Here is an 18,664-nt window from a genome sequence, read left to right as displayed (position 1 = left end):
CTCCCGCTTCCCTCCTGCCGCTCCTCCGCCCCTCGCCCGGCCCGGCTGACTGAACCCTCGTGCTGGGCCTGCGAGAGGAGCAGCCCCACGTGCTTTGTGTCGCGGCGGGCGGGATCTTGTCGTGATAACGGGATCTGCCTTCTCTCACGTGTGGCTATTGTGAATTACGCGTTTCTCGTGCCTTCTGTAATTAATTGTTCGGGCGCAGAACGGATGATGAATTACGATACGGGATGTGCTCCTTACTGCTGGAGGAGACAATATATAAAACTTTGGCCAATGTTTCTTTTCCTCTTTCTTGAAAACAGATGTGATTTAATGTCTTTCTTGCTTTTTTCTTACATACTGGAACACCGGGGACATAAACTGATGAGAGCTGGCATGATGTTGTTGACAAAACCAGAATTTATTTTGCAACGGTTGTTACGTGATTCCCTCTTGCCCCCCCCTTTTTTTTAACTATTTAGTAAAAATATACTCCTTCATTTCAGTTGCTTTATGCGTGTGTGGTGTGTACCTGCTTTGTAAAGGATATTCTAAATAGAGCCTGTGGGAGTGGACTCTTTCATCTGTAAAGTGAAAATAAGATTTAAGTGTCTTTGATGTATGGACTGTTTTTCCTCCTCTGTTATTCACACAACAAAAACCCCAAATGGGTTCCCTCAACTTGAGATAGCTGTTTGTGGCCTCATTAAACTTGCAGATGAATCTCCCTTCTAGGCTTCTCTACTGAACGCTTAGCAGTGCATATATATGAAGTGTTAGAGATGTTTATTGTTTACATGCTACTAAAAACAATTCTTAAGATTAATGAGTGCTATGACAGATTCCTAAATAACTAAACTTTGGCCACTTACCCATAACCCCCAAAGTTCCCCAAAGAGTCTTAAAGCAAAAAACTTAAATTATTTCATGAGTGTTGCAACTGGGCTTCAAAAAGACCTTTGATTGTGGGTGATTCTCATACGTAAGACTAGAATAATGAACTTCTGGATGTAATGTGTCCCTTAAGCTCCGGTAGGTGCTTGCTTTGGTGTTGTGGGGTTTGGTTTTGGTTGGTTTTTTTTTTTCCAATTAATGGTAAGTCACTAGCCACAAAGAAATAGTCGTGCTCTAGTACCATAAAACATATTACATAGGAAAAATAGTTAAACTTTTCTGTTACAAGAGCTATTGTTCCAAGGCCAAGCCTCTGCACAAGTAATAAGAGTGGTAGCACTAAAACATCTAGCATTGCAAGAGCACCTTTTTTTTCCCCATAGTATAATTGTATGTTGACTTTAAAGCCATTTGTTTTCAGCTCTAATAATTTTTTTTTTTACTGTTACAGGCTATTTCAGTTACTAAGATCTAATGGCTGAATAGTCATAAACATTTTCATTTTAAACACAGGTATGAGTACTTCAGTACACAGTAAGTTTTGTGAGAGTTTGTTTGTTTGTTTTCCCCTCTCCAGGAAACACACGAGGAGCATGATACTTCTACTGAAAATGCAGATGATTCTAACCATGATCCTCAGTTTGAGCCTATCGTTTCCCTTCCTGAGCAAGAAATAAAAACTCTGGAAGAGGATGAGGAAGAACTTTTTAAGATGTAAGTAGACTATTTCTGCATATTATCTAGATGTTTATTAGGCTTAAACTTGAATGTGTTTATAAAAAGCTAGATAACTTGTTAGGAATCTCTGTGTATGAAGTGGTAATCTAAGTTGGTTGGTATTTACTCTGGTGGCAGAGATTGAGTGGGGGGGATGATTGATGATACTGCCCCAAGAAAGTGAAGTCTGGAACAATAGAAGAGAGCAGATATTACAAATCTGGATTTAGTATTGTTTAGCCTAAATGAAAACATTAACTTGAATAATAATTAGAGGTTTGAAATTGTGTGACCACAGTATAAAACAAGTACCTTGGGGGAGAAAGATGAGACATACAAGACATACACAGTGTTGCTGCCATGCATCCCCAGCTGTGAAGGGTGATGTATGATATACTGAAACAATAAAAGCAATAGATGCAGTACAATATTGGGGCATTTGTGCCAGCACCTTTCTGTTGTCTTAAACATAGTTTTATCCTTATGTTGGGCTTATCGTCAAATCAGGATAGCTTAAGATGTATGATCTGCCTGAAGAAACATGTAGGCTAAAGGCTTAAGAAGTGTTTTGAATTTTATCCATGACGTGTTTACTTTAAATAGGTTTTAAAAATACTGCTTTTACTTAATCACAGAAGGGTATTGTTCATCCGGAAGAGAGATTTGAGATCTCCTTACACAGATTCTGGTAAAAACTAAAGCAAATGGACAGTTTCTGAGAAGTAGCATGGGGTGACATCTCTGATCATTGGGCCTCTCTGTACATGTGATGTGCAGAATCATATGGAAAGAAGAAATTTTTTTATTGAAAAGGGGAGGGATAAAACTGTAAGTTCCAGTGCTGTGTAGGTTAATCTTTATGTCTACAAAGAGATGAAGGAGGAAAGGAATCCTTTTTTTGAATGCTGGTTGTTCTGAGAGCTAAACTTGGGGGGGGGGATCACCTGCCAGCTGGACCTGGAAGGAAGGACTTGCTTTGGAACCAAGTAGTTCACCTGCATCAGAGCATCTCTTAGAGTAGCTTGCTCCAACTTCTGACACCTTCTCTTGAAGGACCTGGTTTATTACAAATCCCTATCCCTTGCTCTTTTATAGAAATATGTATTTTTATATAAATCCTGTAGTGTGAGCAGGTGCTTCCTTTCCTATAGCAGTGTCTTAAACTCCTCACTAGCAGAACTCAGCCTGTCTTGTGGGTTGGTTTTGACTAATGTCCCAAACTACTCCTGTTTCTCTTTTGGCACACTGGCATCTTGGAAGATTAAACAGGGATGTTCTGAAGCAGGTATGTTGCACTGCAGTGCAGCACTAAGCTTCCTTTATTCCTGATTTAAGAACAGCAACAGCTAAGTTTTTGGAGTGAAAAGGAAATGAGTGACTCTAGAGGGCGAGGCACTTTTGTTAACAGTTGATCAAACATTGGGCTTGGAATTATAAGAGTCTTTACTTAGCTGGTAGCTGCTCAATTTCTTGAATTAATAAATACTGCTGGTTAGATGTAGCAGTTGTATTCATAATATAAATAAGAGCTCTAGATATAGCCAAACCTGTTAATTAGCTACCTTAATTTAAAAGGTTGCCTACACCAAATATGTTTATCATCCCCAAAAAGCGTGTCCAGAACCTGTTGAATTTAGTATAGCTGTTGCGTAATTCCTAATAGTTTATTATTAAATCTGAATTTATCATGCCAGTTTCTAAATTTCTATGCTGAAGTAGAACAGGGAACCCTACAAAAGTAATTGCTTTCTTTCTTGTGTGTGTCTTTTAAAAAAATTACTGTACTGTTAGTCAATTACACTGTTTCAATAAGAGTTTCTACGTGCAGGCTAACTTCTTAAATTCTTTCTTCTTCAAGGCGAGCAAAGCTATTCCGATTTGCATCTGAGAATGACCTTCCAGAATGGAAAGAACGAGGAACTGGTGATGTAAAACTCCTGAAACACAAGGAGAAGGGAACAATTCGCCTCCTCATGAGGAGGGATAAAACCCTAAAAATCTGTGCAAACCATTATAGTATGTTATACATTGCTATTCTTCTTGTTTTATTTTTTTTTTTTAAATAAGCTTGTGGAATTGTACATTGCTGATTAAGAGCTCAGTGGCTTTTTAGTAGCAGCCGGAGAATTGCTATATGTCTTTAAACAGGCATCAAATTTATATTAGACTGTAAATATAGTTGTCTCTGGCTCTGCACACAAGGCTACAGGCATCAAAAACAATGAGTGCTTATTTTTATTAATGGAAAGAAGCTGTAGTTGGTTTTGGTGATTGCCTGCAAGGCTGAGTCTTAAAGTTGTTTTTTTTTTTTTCCTTCTTCACAGTCTGATAGTGTTCTAAAGACACTTAAGAATTTAGCTGGGGTAAACAGACATTATGATTGCTCCCAGTGTGTGTGTGGGGGTGGGGTTTAATGATTAATAGACTGTAGAAATTGTAGGCCTTAATACTGTTTAGCGTAAGAAATTAATGTATGCTGGCTTGTTTTCATAAAAGAATGAAAAATAAGCAATCATGTAATAATTTCCTACTTTGAGCTAAATGTTTGAATTGATAGAAGCAATTGCTTAACCATCAGAAAGCAGATACTGAGGTGCTAAACTAACCTATGGCTGCCTTTCTCTGCTTGTGAAATAAACTGAAATGAACGAGGTATATTCAGCTAACTCATTCAAAAAGAATGTGTATTGAGAGCTGATCAAGCCAGAGAGGTTTGTTCCTTTGATCCTCCTTGAATAAAAATAAACATGAAAGGACAAGACAGACTTGAAAGTCAATATAGACTAATTTGGTAATACTTTGTTACTGGCTTGCTTTGGTAATACTCAGGGTTTTTTTATGAAGAGTATATAGTATTCTGTGGAGTTAAACTACATTTAGATAATGTGAAATAAATTGTTTTAAGTAGCTTAATACAAATCTGAAGTCAGAAGCAGTAATGCTTGTTTTCTTTGGGTAGATATCTTCAGAAAGTCAGGCTATTCAGAGGACCCAGGTGTTCTTGTTTAGTAAATGAAATGGCAAATAGGAAAACAGTGTAGTCACCAACCAATAAGAATAAACCTTTTGTTTAGGAAAATAAATGTTGCACATATCAATTCTGTTTTGCATAAATTTATAGATTTGTCATTCATTTTTTTTCCTGGAGAAACTGCTGTCAGTATAGATTTCTTTATTGAATATATGCTGACTCACAGGCAGACAAAAGGACTCTTCATTTTTGTAAAACATTGAATGAAACAAAATGTAGTTTGATCTCTAAATTTAAAAAATGCAAGAAAGCGAGTAGACTCTTCGTATTTCTCCCGAAATAAGCAAACGACCCAGGAGGCAGGGAGAAAAAAAGCCTTAATTAAACTTTGCATGTGTGTAATGTAAAAAGTCTTAAGAGTAGTGTGGGAAGCAACGTTCCAACTTCTCCAGTCAGTCAGGTGAAGTAATAACAGTGTCTTGGAGGGAAGGGACTCCATTTACTGGGAAGGAACAAATGGATTGAAAATATGCTGTGCGCATCTTGCAGCGCTGCAGAATTCTAGAATACCTTGTAATAGAGCTTGAAACTGATGGGAGAGAAGAACCTGATTCGATGACTAATTGTAGGAATAATGCTTTTTAAAAATAATTTTTTGTAGTATGTAGTATTTTCAATGTGCAAAAGAAGAATGAATGCTGTTTGTGTGTCTGGATGCCTTCTCCTCCTAAATCGTTTGACTGTTCTTCAGAGTTCTGCTTAGTGACTGCATCTCTCTTAGTATCAGTCATTTGTTTTAAACAAGAATTGAATCAAACTTTCAGTTTCTTAACAATAGCATTCTTTTATACAGTAATGGTCTTGCATCATTTTATTTGAGGACGTAAGGAAAAAATATATATGGGCACCATTGTCTTGTATTTATCCAAAAGTAATTCTGTGTAAAGTGCTTTACATAGCCATCACAGTCAGTTGTCAGTAAGATTTACGGAGGCTGGTGTGGAAAACATTTACTATTGTGCTGTGTACATCTTCTAATGCTTTCTTTTCAGTCACACCCTTAATGGAACTGAAGCCTAATGCTGGGAGCGACAGGGCATGGGTCTGGAACACACATGCTGACTTTGCAGATGAAAGCCCCAAGCCTGAACTTCTGGCAATCCGATTTTTAAATGCAGAGAGTGAGTGGAGTGGAACTGAACTTACGTTGATTGTATACTGTTATGTTACGCTACATGTCCAAACACTACTGTAAACCGCTGTTGTAGATATGCTGTATCTTACCCCTGCACAGTAGTGCTAGCTAATGACTGCTTTGACTGGGAGAAGTCAGTTCATCCCTTAAACATATGTGTTGACAAACAGTGTGATAATTAGGTCTCCAGTAATATTTATAGAGCTTTCTGCCCTAGGCACTTTTTGTGACTTAAGCTGTTTCGTGCAAGTGTAATGCCAATTAGAAGAAAACTAAAAGCACTAATGCTACAGGGTAGAGATTAATATATGCAGCTTGCTTTCACTTATCTCGGGTGCCCAACTGTAGTTAAGATCACATTTTTGCAATAGAAGCAAGGAAATACTGACCTGAGATTTCTGGTCTATCTACATTAGCAGAACATCTGATTTTTTTATTTTTAGTCATTTTTTTTTTTAAATGAAGTATGTAGCAGCATCTTTGTTTTGATTAAATGGAACACTCAGTGAAAAGTGCTAGTCAAACCTAACTATAATACTAGTTGGTGGGTTTTTCTAGAGTGACTACATGGACTACCAGAACAGAAAGTAGGTCTGCAATTACATATGGATCAGCTAGTAGGGCTGAATGACAGTATGGCTTTCCCAGCTCCTTAGGATTGAATCAAAGAAGTGGTGGCTTTTTTTTTTTCTTGAAAAAAAGATGATGTTGCATTTACTGCTTTACCATTTGCCACCCAAGTTCAGTGTCTTAGCCACCTCTTCCTACATGCTAGGTGGCTAGTAAAGAGGCTGTGTATTTTAAAACTAGATGGATTTGCCTGCAACCAGGAAGAACTTAATATATCTTGCTTCCTTTTCCTCAAGTCTCCAACATCATATTGTTTAGCCAAATAAATCTTTCTGATCCACCTGCTTAGTGCTTTCTTCTTTCTTAATCAAATATGAAAGTAAAGGCTTTTTGGTAACTACTTGACCTTCTTTGAAAAGTCTTTCTTTCTGGTAGAGGTTGTTCAGCTTACTGAGTGTTTTGTCTTGAGGGAGTAGTCCTCTTTGCCTGTTTACCCTTTGCAGTGCTGACTAAGCAGATGAGAGGTTAACAGACATAAGTATGCCCTTCAAGTATCTTTCCTTTTTGAGATGGTTGAAAAGGAATCAATACAGGTACTTCCTGGACTAGATTCAGAGTGGCTTCTGAATTCCTGTAGGGCAACAGTGGCCTCGTGTGGTCAGTCAGACCAAGTTGGCATACTAAATTACCTTCTTAATAGTTCTGGTGTTAGGAAGTACCTTGCCTGATCTGCTTTTGTGTCTTGGGGCTTGTATTACTTCTGTAGAAACATCATTGTAACTTGGATCAACTGCTTGGAATGACTCTTAAATCGAGTGGTGGCTTAGACTAAAACACAATGAAGGTTATGCTTCCCCAGCTGTTGTAGTCAGAAATAGGTTGAGTCCAGGTTTACAGTCTGAATGCTGTACTAATGAAAGAGGCTTTATCTGCCATTCTTGATGCTAAGAACCCTAAGTTATGGTAAGGATGTGGAGGCCTTTTAGGGTATAATGTAGCTGACAAGGATTGTAGTTAAAAGCTAATCTTTAGTCTGTTGGACACAGATAGTCATATTAGCAGTCTCTGACATCATATTCCTCTAGGCTAGGGACATCTGGGAGTTGCAGTAACTACAAAACAGCTTCTTCTGGCTTTATGTTTTAAATATTTTGCAAAACAAGCTGCTTTAATAGACTTGCTAGAAAATAAACTGCTTCTGCGCAAAGATGTGATTCAAGAATTTTGCATAGCATCTTGCATGATTTTAAGTTAGATTACTTCATAAGTGCCTGCAAGTTTTGTTTACATAAAACTCTTCCTCAGGTGTTTTCCCTCAAGGTTGGAAGTATTCAATGTTGCAAGGAGGTAAAACTAATGGAAAAATATTCTATCTTTACTGAAACAGATGCACAGAAATTCAAGGCAAAATTTGAAGAATGCAGGAATGAAGTAGACAAGAGAGCAAAGAAAGGTAAGGCTAAAAGTTTAAGTGTAGTACCATGCCCCTTTTTCTAGCTGTCTGAGTGGTTATAGCCCCCTGGAGTATCGTTGTGTTTTAGCAGACTCACTCTGTACTGAACTGCAGTCTTCGGTTCAGGTGCTTTTTCTGTCTGCAAGAGTAATAGTTCACAGGAGTGACAACTGCCTTCTTTCTTGTAGAAGGCTGTTACAGTTGCTGTTGGAACATTGCTTTTTTGAAAAGGCTACTACGGAAACATTTCTGGTTTATAGTACACAAATGACCTGTCAGCACTGCAACCACAGTTATATTTCCTCCTTCCAGTTCCCCTTCCCAAGTTCCACAAATACATAATCATGCAATTAGAATGCTTATTTTTTTATAGTTGTTAACATGTATGAAGTTGTAGCATTTCTTCACAGGTCTCTCCATTTAATATATTAATACTGTAGAATTGCCTATGTGGCAAGATATCTCGCCATGTAAAATAAACACTTCCATCTTTCTGCAGTACAGATTACTAGCGGTCTGCAGTCAATGCTCTTCAAGATATTTAGACCGGAATTTTTTGGTCTTAACTTCCTATTCCCGAGTTTCCAACTGGGGAACCTGACTACTTTTGTTGTTGTTAAGATAGGCAAGAAGCTAGGGACTTGAGACATTTACTTTGACACTGTATAGAGTCTGTTACTAGTAGCAGCAAAGCTGACCAAATATTGCATGTTTCTTAGTTGCTATGATTAGGCCCTCATTTAGGGATTAAAATATGCAAGTGGCATTTCTTGAATTCTGACATCTTAGGTAATTGCCAAAGGAAAAGAAATGGAATGAATCACTCCGGTGCTCAGTGGAGAAATTCTTTACTTTTGTTCTTATTCTAAATAACCAGCTGTCTCTCCCCACCCCCCCTACCCTCCACTTCTTTCCCCTGTAACAGGAAAATCCATTACTGCCTGTATGTAACTTTTTTCCTAATCAATCTCTTAGCAGGCACAGACAAAAATGATAGTGCTGATAAAGTTGCTGAAAAACTAGAAGAGCTTTCTGTAAAGGAAGAGAGCAAAGAATCTGAGAAGAAAGAGACCAAGGAAAAAACTGAAGAAAAGCAATAAATCATCCTGGGCCTTGCAGTTTTTCCTTTACTTTTTTCTTTCTGGTTTTTTGTTTTGTTTTTTAATTTTTACAAGGGACTTTATAAGGAACTGAATTCAATGTTCAGATTGTTTTTTCTAAGCTTTTGCCCTTTTGAAGATGTCTTCAGAAAATCCATTCCCCAGTCATGAAAATGTACTGTGCTAACTTTCTTTTCCATAGTGGAAACACTTATTTATAGTCATCCAAAAGAGTGAATAAAGCAAACTTGAAAAACAGCATCAGAGGACAGAACTGAGTTTTCTATATGCTTTAAAGGCTTATGAATACACTTGTTTCATTGGGTGTTGAGATACATGTCATCATACCTGTGGATTAATTAGGTTAACAGACACTACCAACAGGGAGGATTAAGATTACATACTTGTTTCTTATATGGCTTCTAAAACTACTCTTAACAGGACCTTTCACACTTTTTCTGCTGTCTGTTCCTGAGCAGGGAGTGTACCTGTGATTCTTGAAATGCAGCAGACTTCTGGAATCAGGCGATAGAGCATTCCTGGCACACTATTAATGATGTTCCGTCAGACAGTGAAAATAAAGGTGGGGGAGAAAATATTACGTGAGACTTGAGAGAAGTGTTTTGCTCTTACAAAACAAAATCTCTGTTCCTCCCTCACCCCACCAAATTTGTTAACATTACAAATGCTTGACTCTAGCATAAAGTTGTTGTTGTGGTCCCAGATCTTCCGTGCTGTACTGCTTGCTGACTGAAGGCAGCAGCAGCCTGTTACACTGAGGTGTATACAAAAGCATCTTAGCTGTTGGAGTAGCTTACCATGAGATTCCCTGTGTCAGCATATCATAAAAGTTGTACTCTAAAAATTACAAGCTTTTTTTCAGGCCTTTGGAGCTTGCATTGTTTTTATAAATTGGAGGGGTTCTGAACTTTTTAAGATGCATGGTGGGAGGCTGTCCCCTCTTGGAGAGTGGCAGTCTGACCTTCGCTTTGGAACAGTTAATTATGTTACACACGCTTGAGGGGCACTTCCTTGCCAGAATGGACAGACTGATCAAATCTCTTCCCTGCAAATACTTTCTTTTTATCTGGTTTCAACTTAGTGCCAGAGAGTAGGAAAATAAACTATAGTGAGCAATAAAATCAACACAGTTTTTAAGTCTGATAGATTAATTAAATGTCATTGTTAACCGCTAATACAAGGATAGCGGTAGGGTAGTGATGGAATTCTGTAATACTGTTTCCAAAATAATTATGAAAACCGGACAAAACTTCATAAACTTTAAGACTGTGTGATGTTAACATTGGATAGCAAGACCTTTTTATCTTCATAAAGAGGCTTTCCAAGTAGGTCAGGCTCTGCAGTCTACCTGAGGAAACTAGATTTTAAAAAGAAAATCTTGTCTTTCTACTTAGCACTGCCTTTTGATGCTACGATGAACTAGTCTTAAAGCTGGAACTGTAACTAAGGTACTCGCTTTATTCAAACAAAGTTAATTCCTTTGGTGTTGTGCATGTTCCCCTTCAAATGCAGCAGATATCAGAAGTCTCTTAATTAACAAAGATGGTTGAAAGGCAAAATAAAATGCTCTTTAGTGTTTCTGGTTTGGAAATAACAAGACAAAGCTATTCTGAAGTACTTAACATTTGAATGTAAAAGCCAAATCTTTATCCGTGAGTCACTGTAAATTCTCTGATCTGATAATGTCAAACAGTGTGTCTAAATTGATAGAAATGACATTTAAAAATTTCAAAATAAATTTAAATTTTCATTGAAAGGATTTGCTTTTTATTTAAAGAACTCACTGGGAATGCATTCTTAGCCTGCTGGGGTAAAATGATGAAGGCAAGCAAAATGGGTGAGTTTGATTTCACTGTCAAACACTGCACAGCAGAGGGGAGGAAACACTTAAATGACTGAATTTGTCTTAATCTTAGATATTGATGACTCCTGCTTAATTTTATTACTCTTTCTTATTCTTCTCTTTACTTATTCTTGCATGCTTAAATGATTTCAAGACATTTCCATTCCTGTTTAGGTTAACTGATCCATGTTTACAGTTCATGGATTACAGCCATCCTTAATGCAAGCCTGCAGTCTCAAAGAGCCAAGTTATGAGGAACCACTAAGTCAAACAATTTCTGAGCATAGCATTTGACTGAAGAATGTCTTAAGTCTTCTAATCTAAAGGATGGTTAGGTCACTTTAGAAGCCGTAGGTATGCTGTTCTACAAATTAAAAAGCAGTAAGTATTTTTAAAATTGATCTCGGTGAAATAAGGCTTTTTTTGTGCAAGTCATTCTAATGATAAACTTTCCTATATGTAAGGTAGACTACCACGAGATGTCCTTGAAAAGTTTTTGTAGCTTACTGTATACTGACTATTCTAGAGTTCTAGCTGATGTAGTGTCGTCTTGTCCCCCCTGCCCAGGTCACCAGGTATTCATGCTTTCCCACCATCTTCACTGTTAACAGCGTTGTTGAGATGATGGAACCTGACCTGTCTTGTCAGGCAGTAGAGGGTCTGAAAAATTGTGATAGTCCTTTGTCAAAAAGGTAGGCTTGTAGTGCAAAAGTTCCTGAACTTGTGGGCAACTACTAAAGTATGTCAGTTGCCTTATATTTGTTTCTGAAGTGGCAATAACTTCAGTGTGATTTAAATGTCTGAATCTGGTTTTAGGTAATGTGTCGTAGTAAAAATGAATAACGTAGAAACTTTTTGAATTTGTTGTTGAGAGACAGTGAATCTTTAATTTCTGCATTTTATAGGGGTGTGTTGAGACTTGTCTCTAGGATTTACTTTCCCTTTAACTCCCAGTGAGGCAAAGTAACTCCTAGTATGGTTAAATGTAGACTAAAATAATGGGGAACGTAGTTTTGTTAATGCAGCTGGCTAGAGGATGAAGTCTTAAGTACTTCTAACTTCAGTAGCAGCATTACTGAGAATATGGCTGAATCTTACAGAGGGTACAAGTGAAGATTTTTAAGAGGTTTTAATCCATTTTTGATAAAAATGGTAACTACAATATTTGCAGTAGTTACGATTAAAGCATTGTCAGGTGCTAAAGTCTGGAATTTGTACCAATTCTGCTTGCTTCAAGTGCAGTAAGATGCTATATACCCAGGCTTAATAACCCAGTCTTTGTTGGTACTAATGGATTTGTGTGCATAAAACTGGATGGATGAGTGTCCATTATCCACCTGAATAATGAAATTAACTTAGAAGTAGTTACATTTTGATGGGCATCAAAGTAGTGTCCTCTTAACAGGTAGTTACGGACTTAAAAAAATTGACTTGAGTTTTTTATAATAAATTAATTCAAAATAGCTCTCTAAATCCCATGTTAATTATTTTGAAGAATATGCTCATGTTTGTTTGTTTTCTCCAGGAATAAGCTTGTATTAGTGATACTAAATGTCCCATTCACAAACACCCCAACTTGCTTTTAACACTGTAAATGATGATTTTTTTTTTTCCTGTGTAATAAGGTAGCTTGTATCAAACACAAGTTCTCTGTGATACCAAAAACTCAAAAAGTTAAAATTCTTCTCAACACTATGCAGACATGACAATGTTGAGTCTTTATTGGTTTTGATGCAACGTGCTCACGAAATACCTGTATGTAAGGGGCAAAAATAGGGGTCTGAATAGTTCTTTCAATTTTGTTACTAAATGTCTTAGAACTTATTTAATTTAAAATTTGAAGGCTTTAACTGAAAAATTGATTGATTTGTACCTTTGTCATGGAAAGAACTTGATAGGGCTGTGCACAAGAGGAGGAGGAGGGGTGAGGTGTGCCGGGTACACCACCTCTTTCCTCCCTTGGCATTCTGCATAGGTGTGTGGGGAGCTATTTGGTTCAGAAAGCATCCGGAGCCTGAGCAGTACGTTGCTGCCTGGGAAGGAGCACCTGCAGCCCAGACTGACCGTACCAGTTAGGAGTGTGGATTTCCCAGTTTGAGCATCTGTCAGGTCCAGAAGGTGGATGCTGTGATTTATGATTTCCCAGAACAGAAATGAGATGCTGTTGTATCTCTCAATGCATTCCCTTGAACCTAATGAAAAAGTTTAATGTTACTAGAAACCTTCCTATAAAGAAAAGACTCTCTCTATAAAGATTCTGAGTTCAGAAAACAGCTTCATACCTTACTAATACTGAATTGCAACTATTTGTGAAGAAACGGAGATCGCAGGGGAGATAACATTATAAACCACCTTATTTTTTTAATCTCCGGCACACATTGCTGTCAGCTTACGGTGCTGAGTACTTAAATGATGGTGTAACGTAACCCAAACCTCTCCCCGATTAAGTCTCTGTAGCCGTCTTCATTTATGTCCTTCTGTTCCCAGTACACCGATCTGTTCTGGCTGGTCCAGCTTGTTGCTAGCAAGCTGTATTTTCTAAGCTGTCTAAGCTAGTGTCTTAATTTTGATTAGCCAAAATCATTTCAAAGTGTTCTTAAATTGCTGAGGTCTTGTCTATGTGTAAACTTGCACTAGTTTAGTGAATGAGGTGTGTGTAAAGGATTTTTTTTTTTCTTTTTAATTTTTGCTTTTAGGATGGTTTATTTAGGATTTACTTTAAAGGTCTTCCTAATTAGATTTATCTAGAATTACTCTTTAAAATAGAAATAAGGCATTACCTTAACTAAATCTTTCACAATATATCATTTTCAGAGTCAGGAGATAAAGAAAACTAACTGCAACAGATCAGAATTATTTTGCTTGATGAAGAGAAGTTTGAGGTAATCAGCTGTAGAGTGGATTGTACATGTAAGTGATTTATCAGACTGTAGTTCATGCAAAAACGAGGTGCGCTCTCAAGTAAGCAGCTCGTGCAGTTATAAGGAAATAATTCTTGAAGCTGTGAAAGCTGACAAGCACAGGAGCAAAAAACCCGTATATTTAAGAGTTGAATGGTTATTAGTATTTACAGTTATGCATCATATTTATGAACACTGGTGTCTTTTTCCAATATGCAAATTAAGTGTGGAATATCTTTGTCCACTTCTATTACATCAGACGTTAACCACTGACTTAAGACCTGTTCATATTTGGAAGACTTGTGTAACTAGTTTGGTGCAGTCTCCTAGTGAAAATGCAGCCTACATTAGATCCTTAAGCAAGTAACATTTGTAGAAATACTTTTTTTTTTTTTTAAATATTAATGGTGAAGCTAGGGTTTGCAGAGTATAGTTTGTTATGCTTTTAACCGATATGGCAAATGTTTTAAGTACAAACCAGGTGCTAGCACAATTCTGGATTAGATGTTGTGTACAGCAAACTTTTTACTTTATGGAAGGTATCCGACTACTGCAAGTATTTAATGAACTTCATAGTCTTAAGCTTATTTTCAACTTTCAAGCTGCAGAAGTTCAGCTTTTTGTTGTTATCAATCTTGACTCTACAAATTTACATCAGCTGATTCACTGTATTGTAAATACTGACTGTTGTATCAAGATGTGCAATTTACTTACGAGTTAACAGAGAAGCTAATGGTGTCACAAGTTCTTGCCTATTCGTGTTGTGCTGGCTGTCCTCATTTCAAATAGCTAAAAGCATATGGTTTTCTAACGCTGTTTTTCCATAAAAGCAATTATAGGTATGTAAACATCAACAAAGATGGATTGGACATTAAAGTAACTGAATATTTTGCATTCTTTGGAGGATATTTCTCAAGACGATTCTACTAGGTATATTGCTTCATATAAATAGTGCTTATCAGTTTTAGTATCTTGATTTGTTTGCTGGTATATGAATCACTGTTGGCTTTCTGAGTTTCAGCATCATCATGTAGAGTGATACTCCATCCCAGTGGAGGAGAATTACACTTTATTAATGGTTTTAAACAGGATGTTTGGTGAACTTCCCAAACCATTCAGAGGCCTACATTATTCTAACGTAAGTAGTTCCTTGGGGGAGGGGATGGTTCAGGAGTTGGTCTGTAAATAAAGTAATCAAAAGTCTCATAATAAATGCAGCTTGACATGCCCCATCACTGCCGTTTGGAAATAGACATTACCTGAGTTCTGTTCTAAGCAAATGCCATTCCATGGAAAATATCTTTTGGAAGACTCTAGAAAATTGTGTGGGATATCTGTTTAGGCTACCGAAAGGTCATTATTAGGGCAATAATTTCTTGATATATCTAGTAACAAACTTGAACAACTAAAGGAAAATTGTCATTCCAATGGGTAATCTGGTAGACCTGGCTTGTGCCCAGAACCGTTTCACCTTGCTTGGACTTTCTGCCAGCACCATGCTGCACATGATGATCCTGAGCACTGCAAAGTTTGAGGGAAAAACAGTTTTTACTGAACACCTAATCGCTGATTCTTCAGGGTCCTGCCAGTGACCCTGAACAGTTCGCAGGTCATCATTACTGCACGGACTGGCAAATGCATTTATTGTAATAAGCAAATCCAGTAAGGAAAGTAGAATTATTTATTCTGATCATTGTTTAATGACAACAGCTAATATGAGCTAGGAGCTAAAATGCCGAGTGACCAATAAAAGATTCCAGGGGTTTTCAGTACTTCCAAGTGTGCAAAATGAAAGAATCCTTAACCACGTAGCTAAGATTTCCAGGTAACATTAGTGCAATGATATGATCTGAAAATTGCATGGCAGTCAGGATTTCTTGATGCTTGCTCTGTCATGAGTTTTCTTTCATCTTACCAGCTTTAAGAATGGTACCCTGGCATGTGGCTCCAAAACAGCTTCTGTGGTTGACACTTTCTCTTTTGAGGTAAAACCTCAGAATAAAATCTTGCAAAAAGACATGCAAGACTAACCATACTCTGCCAGACTATTTTTAGATTGTTCTTTGTAGCTGTATTAGTTCTTTGAGGAGTCATTAAGTCTTTTCCTAGCTCATGCTGCCATCACTGTTTACCTCAGTGCTGCCAAAATCTTCTGGCACACTAATTGGGTAGCGTGAATCCAGAAACTACAGTCCTTGAAAGAAAGGCGTTCCAGGAGAGCAACTCTGAGACATGCCTATCCTGCTTTAGTCAGGTCCTCCTTAGCCATCCTTATTGTTTGAACGGTAAAGCCATCTGGTGGCTTTAAATATACTTACCTTTTCATAGTGAGGTTGAATGTTGCTCAGCAGTGCTTTATGCTGTCTTGAAAATAGACCATTTTCAAGAACGGGAACGTTAATGGGAAGGAAATGAGGTGAACTGTGGGAATCATTGGACACCAAATCGCATAAGTTTATCGATTTTTTGATAATCTACAATGTGCAGCAGAAAAAAAAATTATCAAACACAATTCTGCATAACACTGTAGCCCTGTAACGTGGAACGTCTCAGCCCTCTTTTAAAAATGCTGGTTCTGCATGACTGCACTGGTGCACAGCAAAAGCGTCTTGATGCACAGGATGACTCTGCAGCGCAGACCAGGCTTGCACAGTGATCTTTAAGATCAGTTGAGGTTTGCAGATGCGCCTTTTTTGTTGCTGTGAAAGCTACAATTCTTTGTGCCCTGATGCCACATACTCACACTTACCTTTAGTGTCCCTTTCTCTGAGCATTGCATGACTGGGAGATTAAAAAAAAAAAAAAAAAAAAGCCAAGTTGCTTGCTGCCGAGCACCTCCCTTCAGAACAGGAGTGGCTTGAAGGATTGGTCCTCTAAATGGGGCTGTTACAGTGAGACTGGAGAAGCATTAGTGCCTCGGTGTGATAAAGTAAGAACCATTCTGAAGGGTGGAAGGAGCAAGAGCTCCCCACTCCCAAAGCTGTCTTTGAGAACCAGACTTTCTCTAGAGGAGAGAATCCTTACAGGAAAATACAGTTGAAAGTGATGAGGTGCAGAGAACAGAGCAGGAATAGTCTCTTTAAGAATAATGCCTGTGTTCATGTTAAGGAATGTTACTGTTCTAGAAAGGCTTTGTCTTTAAAAAGAATGAAATTGAAGTAAATCGCCAGCTTCCAAATATGTATCTTAAAATGAACTTGAGCTTATTGCTCCCTAGTTCCTGCTAGAAACTTAACAGGACGCTTCTGTTGCTCACCTAGAAAGGAAACTTGCGTGTCCATGCTAAAAATCTGACTGTCACTGGGGAGATAACTTTTTCCACTGCTTTTCCAGCCCAGGGAAATGTGTTTGAGTATGTCTCTTATTGTCCATTACAGAATGCTAACCAATCTTCATAAAAGGTCTATAATCCTTCTTACGATAACATTTTCCAGTTTAAAATAAAAATACCAGTGGAAAAATAATCAGGGTTCAGTTTGCAACTGAAATTCTTCACCAAGAATGCCGCTTGAGTGGGGAGGAGGAGAAGGCTTGAACTGATGAAAGGGATAGAGTCCCTGCCTATGTCCTGCATGTGGTGCTAAGCTAACTCACGGCCTGAGTGTGTTAGGGCTGCTCCTGAAATTTATCTTCCGGCTTAGTCTTGTTGAAAAAGAATCCGTGAGACTTGCTCAGCACTATGCATCAAACCGTGGTAAGTGGTGGTGATGGGGAGTTTTGCTTCCGAAGGATGCTTTTGATCCACCTTGACGTGCGAGTGTAGATGCGCCCAAAGGCTTTCAGATTAGTATGAGGAATTTGGTTCTGTGGAAAGTTGTTGACCTTTTGGTTAGTTACAAGGATTTTAAGAATCATTTATTTCAATAAGCTGGCATGACAAGGAGTAGTGAAGCATAGGAAACATTCAATGTCCCCCAAACATTCAAAAATAACTTAAGTAGGAGTTGTCCCTCCCTTTCCTCAAAAAAACCCCCCAAGTCTGGAGTTTGTTTGAAGTTGCCTTCTGGCTTTAGTCCCTTTTGGAGGAAAACCTGGTATTTTTAAAGTTGGTCTTAGAGGGCTAGAGAATACTTTTTGAGAGGGAGCGGTTGTTAGCAAAAGCTGAGATTGCACGTACCCATACACCATCAGGCTGGAACTTGCTGGAGTTGCTTCTATTAAAACTGATTCTCACAATTTTGTTGCAAAGTGCAAAGCTGAGGACCCTTGCTTTTTTTTGTTGGGTTTTACTTGTTCTGTCCCTAATACCTCTAGGACTATGGAGCTCACCTAGTCTCTTAAAATGGGGAATGATAATGGCACTGGAGCGTAGGGCTCCTAGGGCAAGTTTGCTTTTAAGAACCAGGTTCAAGGCCAGGTTGGACGGGGCTCTGAGCAGCCTGATCTAGTTAGCGGTGTCCCTGCTCCTGCAGGGGGGTTGGACTAGATGACCTCTAGGGGTCCCTTCCAACCCAAAACATTCTATGATTCTATGAACACCCAAGAGAAGCTGCAGAGGTGGCTGCTGTTGTCGTATGCAGCGGTTACTTTCTCTGCATGTTGGCAGCTGCAAATGGGGGATGAGCTGAGGAAGCAAGCAGGAGCGAGGGAGCAAGCTGCAGCTCCTGGGCTCCATTTCTCAACTTCCCCGGGGCCTTGGGACCCTTCCTGGGACCCGGCTGAGGGTCGGCTGCTGAGCAGGGCGAGCTGCTGGCTGGTGCTCCCTGAATGCCAACCGAGGAGCCCTTCATGCCGCGCTCTTTAGAACGCTGATGTTACCTTACATTACCTCTGCTGCCTCCTGATGCCGATGGGTGGATTTAAAAAGAGCAGAGTATAGCGTCATTTCAGTTGCGTTTGCGCTCGTTTGTTCGTCGCGGTAAAATCTGGCAGAGCGCAGCAGCTCCCTTAATGCCGCGAATCTAGGTTGAGCTGAATAAAGCGCCGGGTTTTATTTATTATTCGCCGAGCTGGCACCGCACAGGCTGTGTCCGACCTGGCCCGCCCGGCGTTACCGCAGGCCCCGGCCCGCAGCG

At 38.7% G+C, this 18,664-nt stretch overlaps 1 protein-coding gene and 1 non-coding gene across 2 annotated transcripts; both read left to right on the top strand.

The window, feature by feature from the left end:
- Nucleotides 1-54: 54 nt before the first annotated feature.
- Nucleotides 55-11,882, top strand: RANBP1 (RAN binding protein 1). The gene is made up of 6 exons (XM_035895373.1): nt 55-268; nt 1,455-1,593; nt 3,455-3,612; nt 5,620-5,748; nt 7,720-7,785; nt 8,761-11,882. Exons 1-6 carry the CDS (start codon nt 214-216, stop codon nt 8,883-8,885), a joined length of 672 nt encoding a protein of 223 aa, XP_035751266.1. The 5' UTR covers nt 55-213; the 3' UTR covers nt 8,886-11,882.
- LOC118452385 lies at nt 7,873-8,005 on the top strand. The gene has a single exon (XR_004842155.1). It is a non-coding gene; the product is annotated as a small nucleolar RNA SNORA77 (small nucleolar RNA).
- Nucleotides 11,883-18,664: the final 6,782 nt, after the last annotated feature.

The sequence above is a fragment of the Egretta garzetta genome, unplaced genomic scaffold (assembly GCF_000687185.1).
Source record: "Egretta garzetta isolate BGI_Z169 unplaced genomic scaffold, ASM68718v1 scaffold25, whole genome shotgun sequence".
NCBI classification, from domain to species: Eukaryota; Metazoa; Chordata; class Aves; order Pelecaniformes; family Ardeidae; genus Egretta; species Egretta garzetta.
The sequence above is the reverse complement of the archived record's forward strand: the minus strand, read 5'-3'. Positions and strand labels throughout refer to the sequence as shown.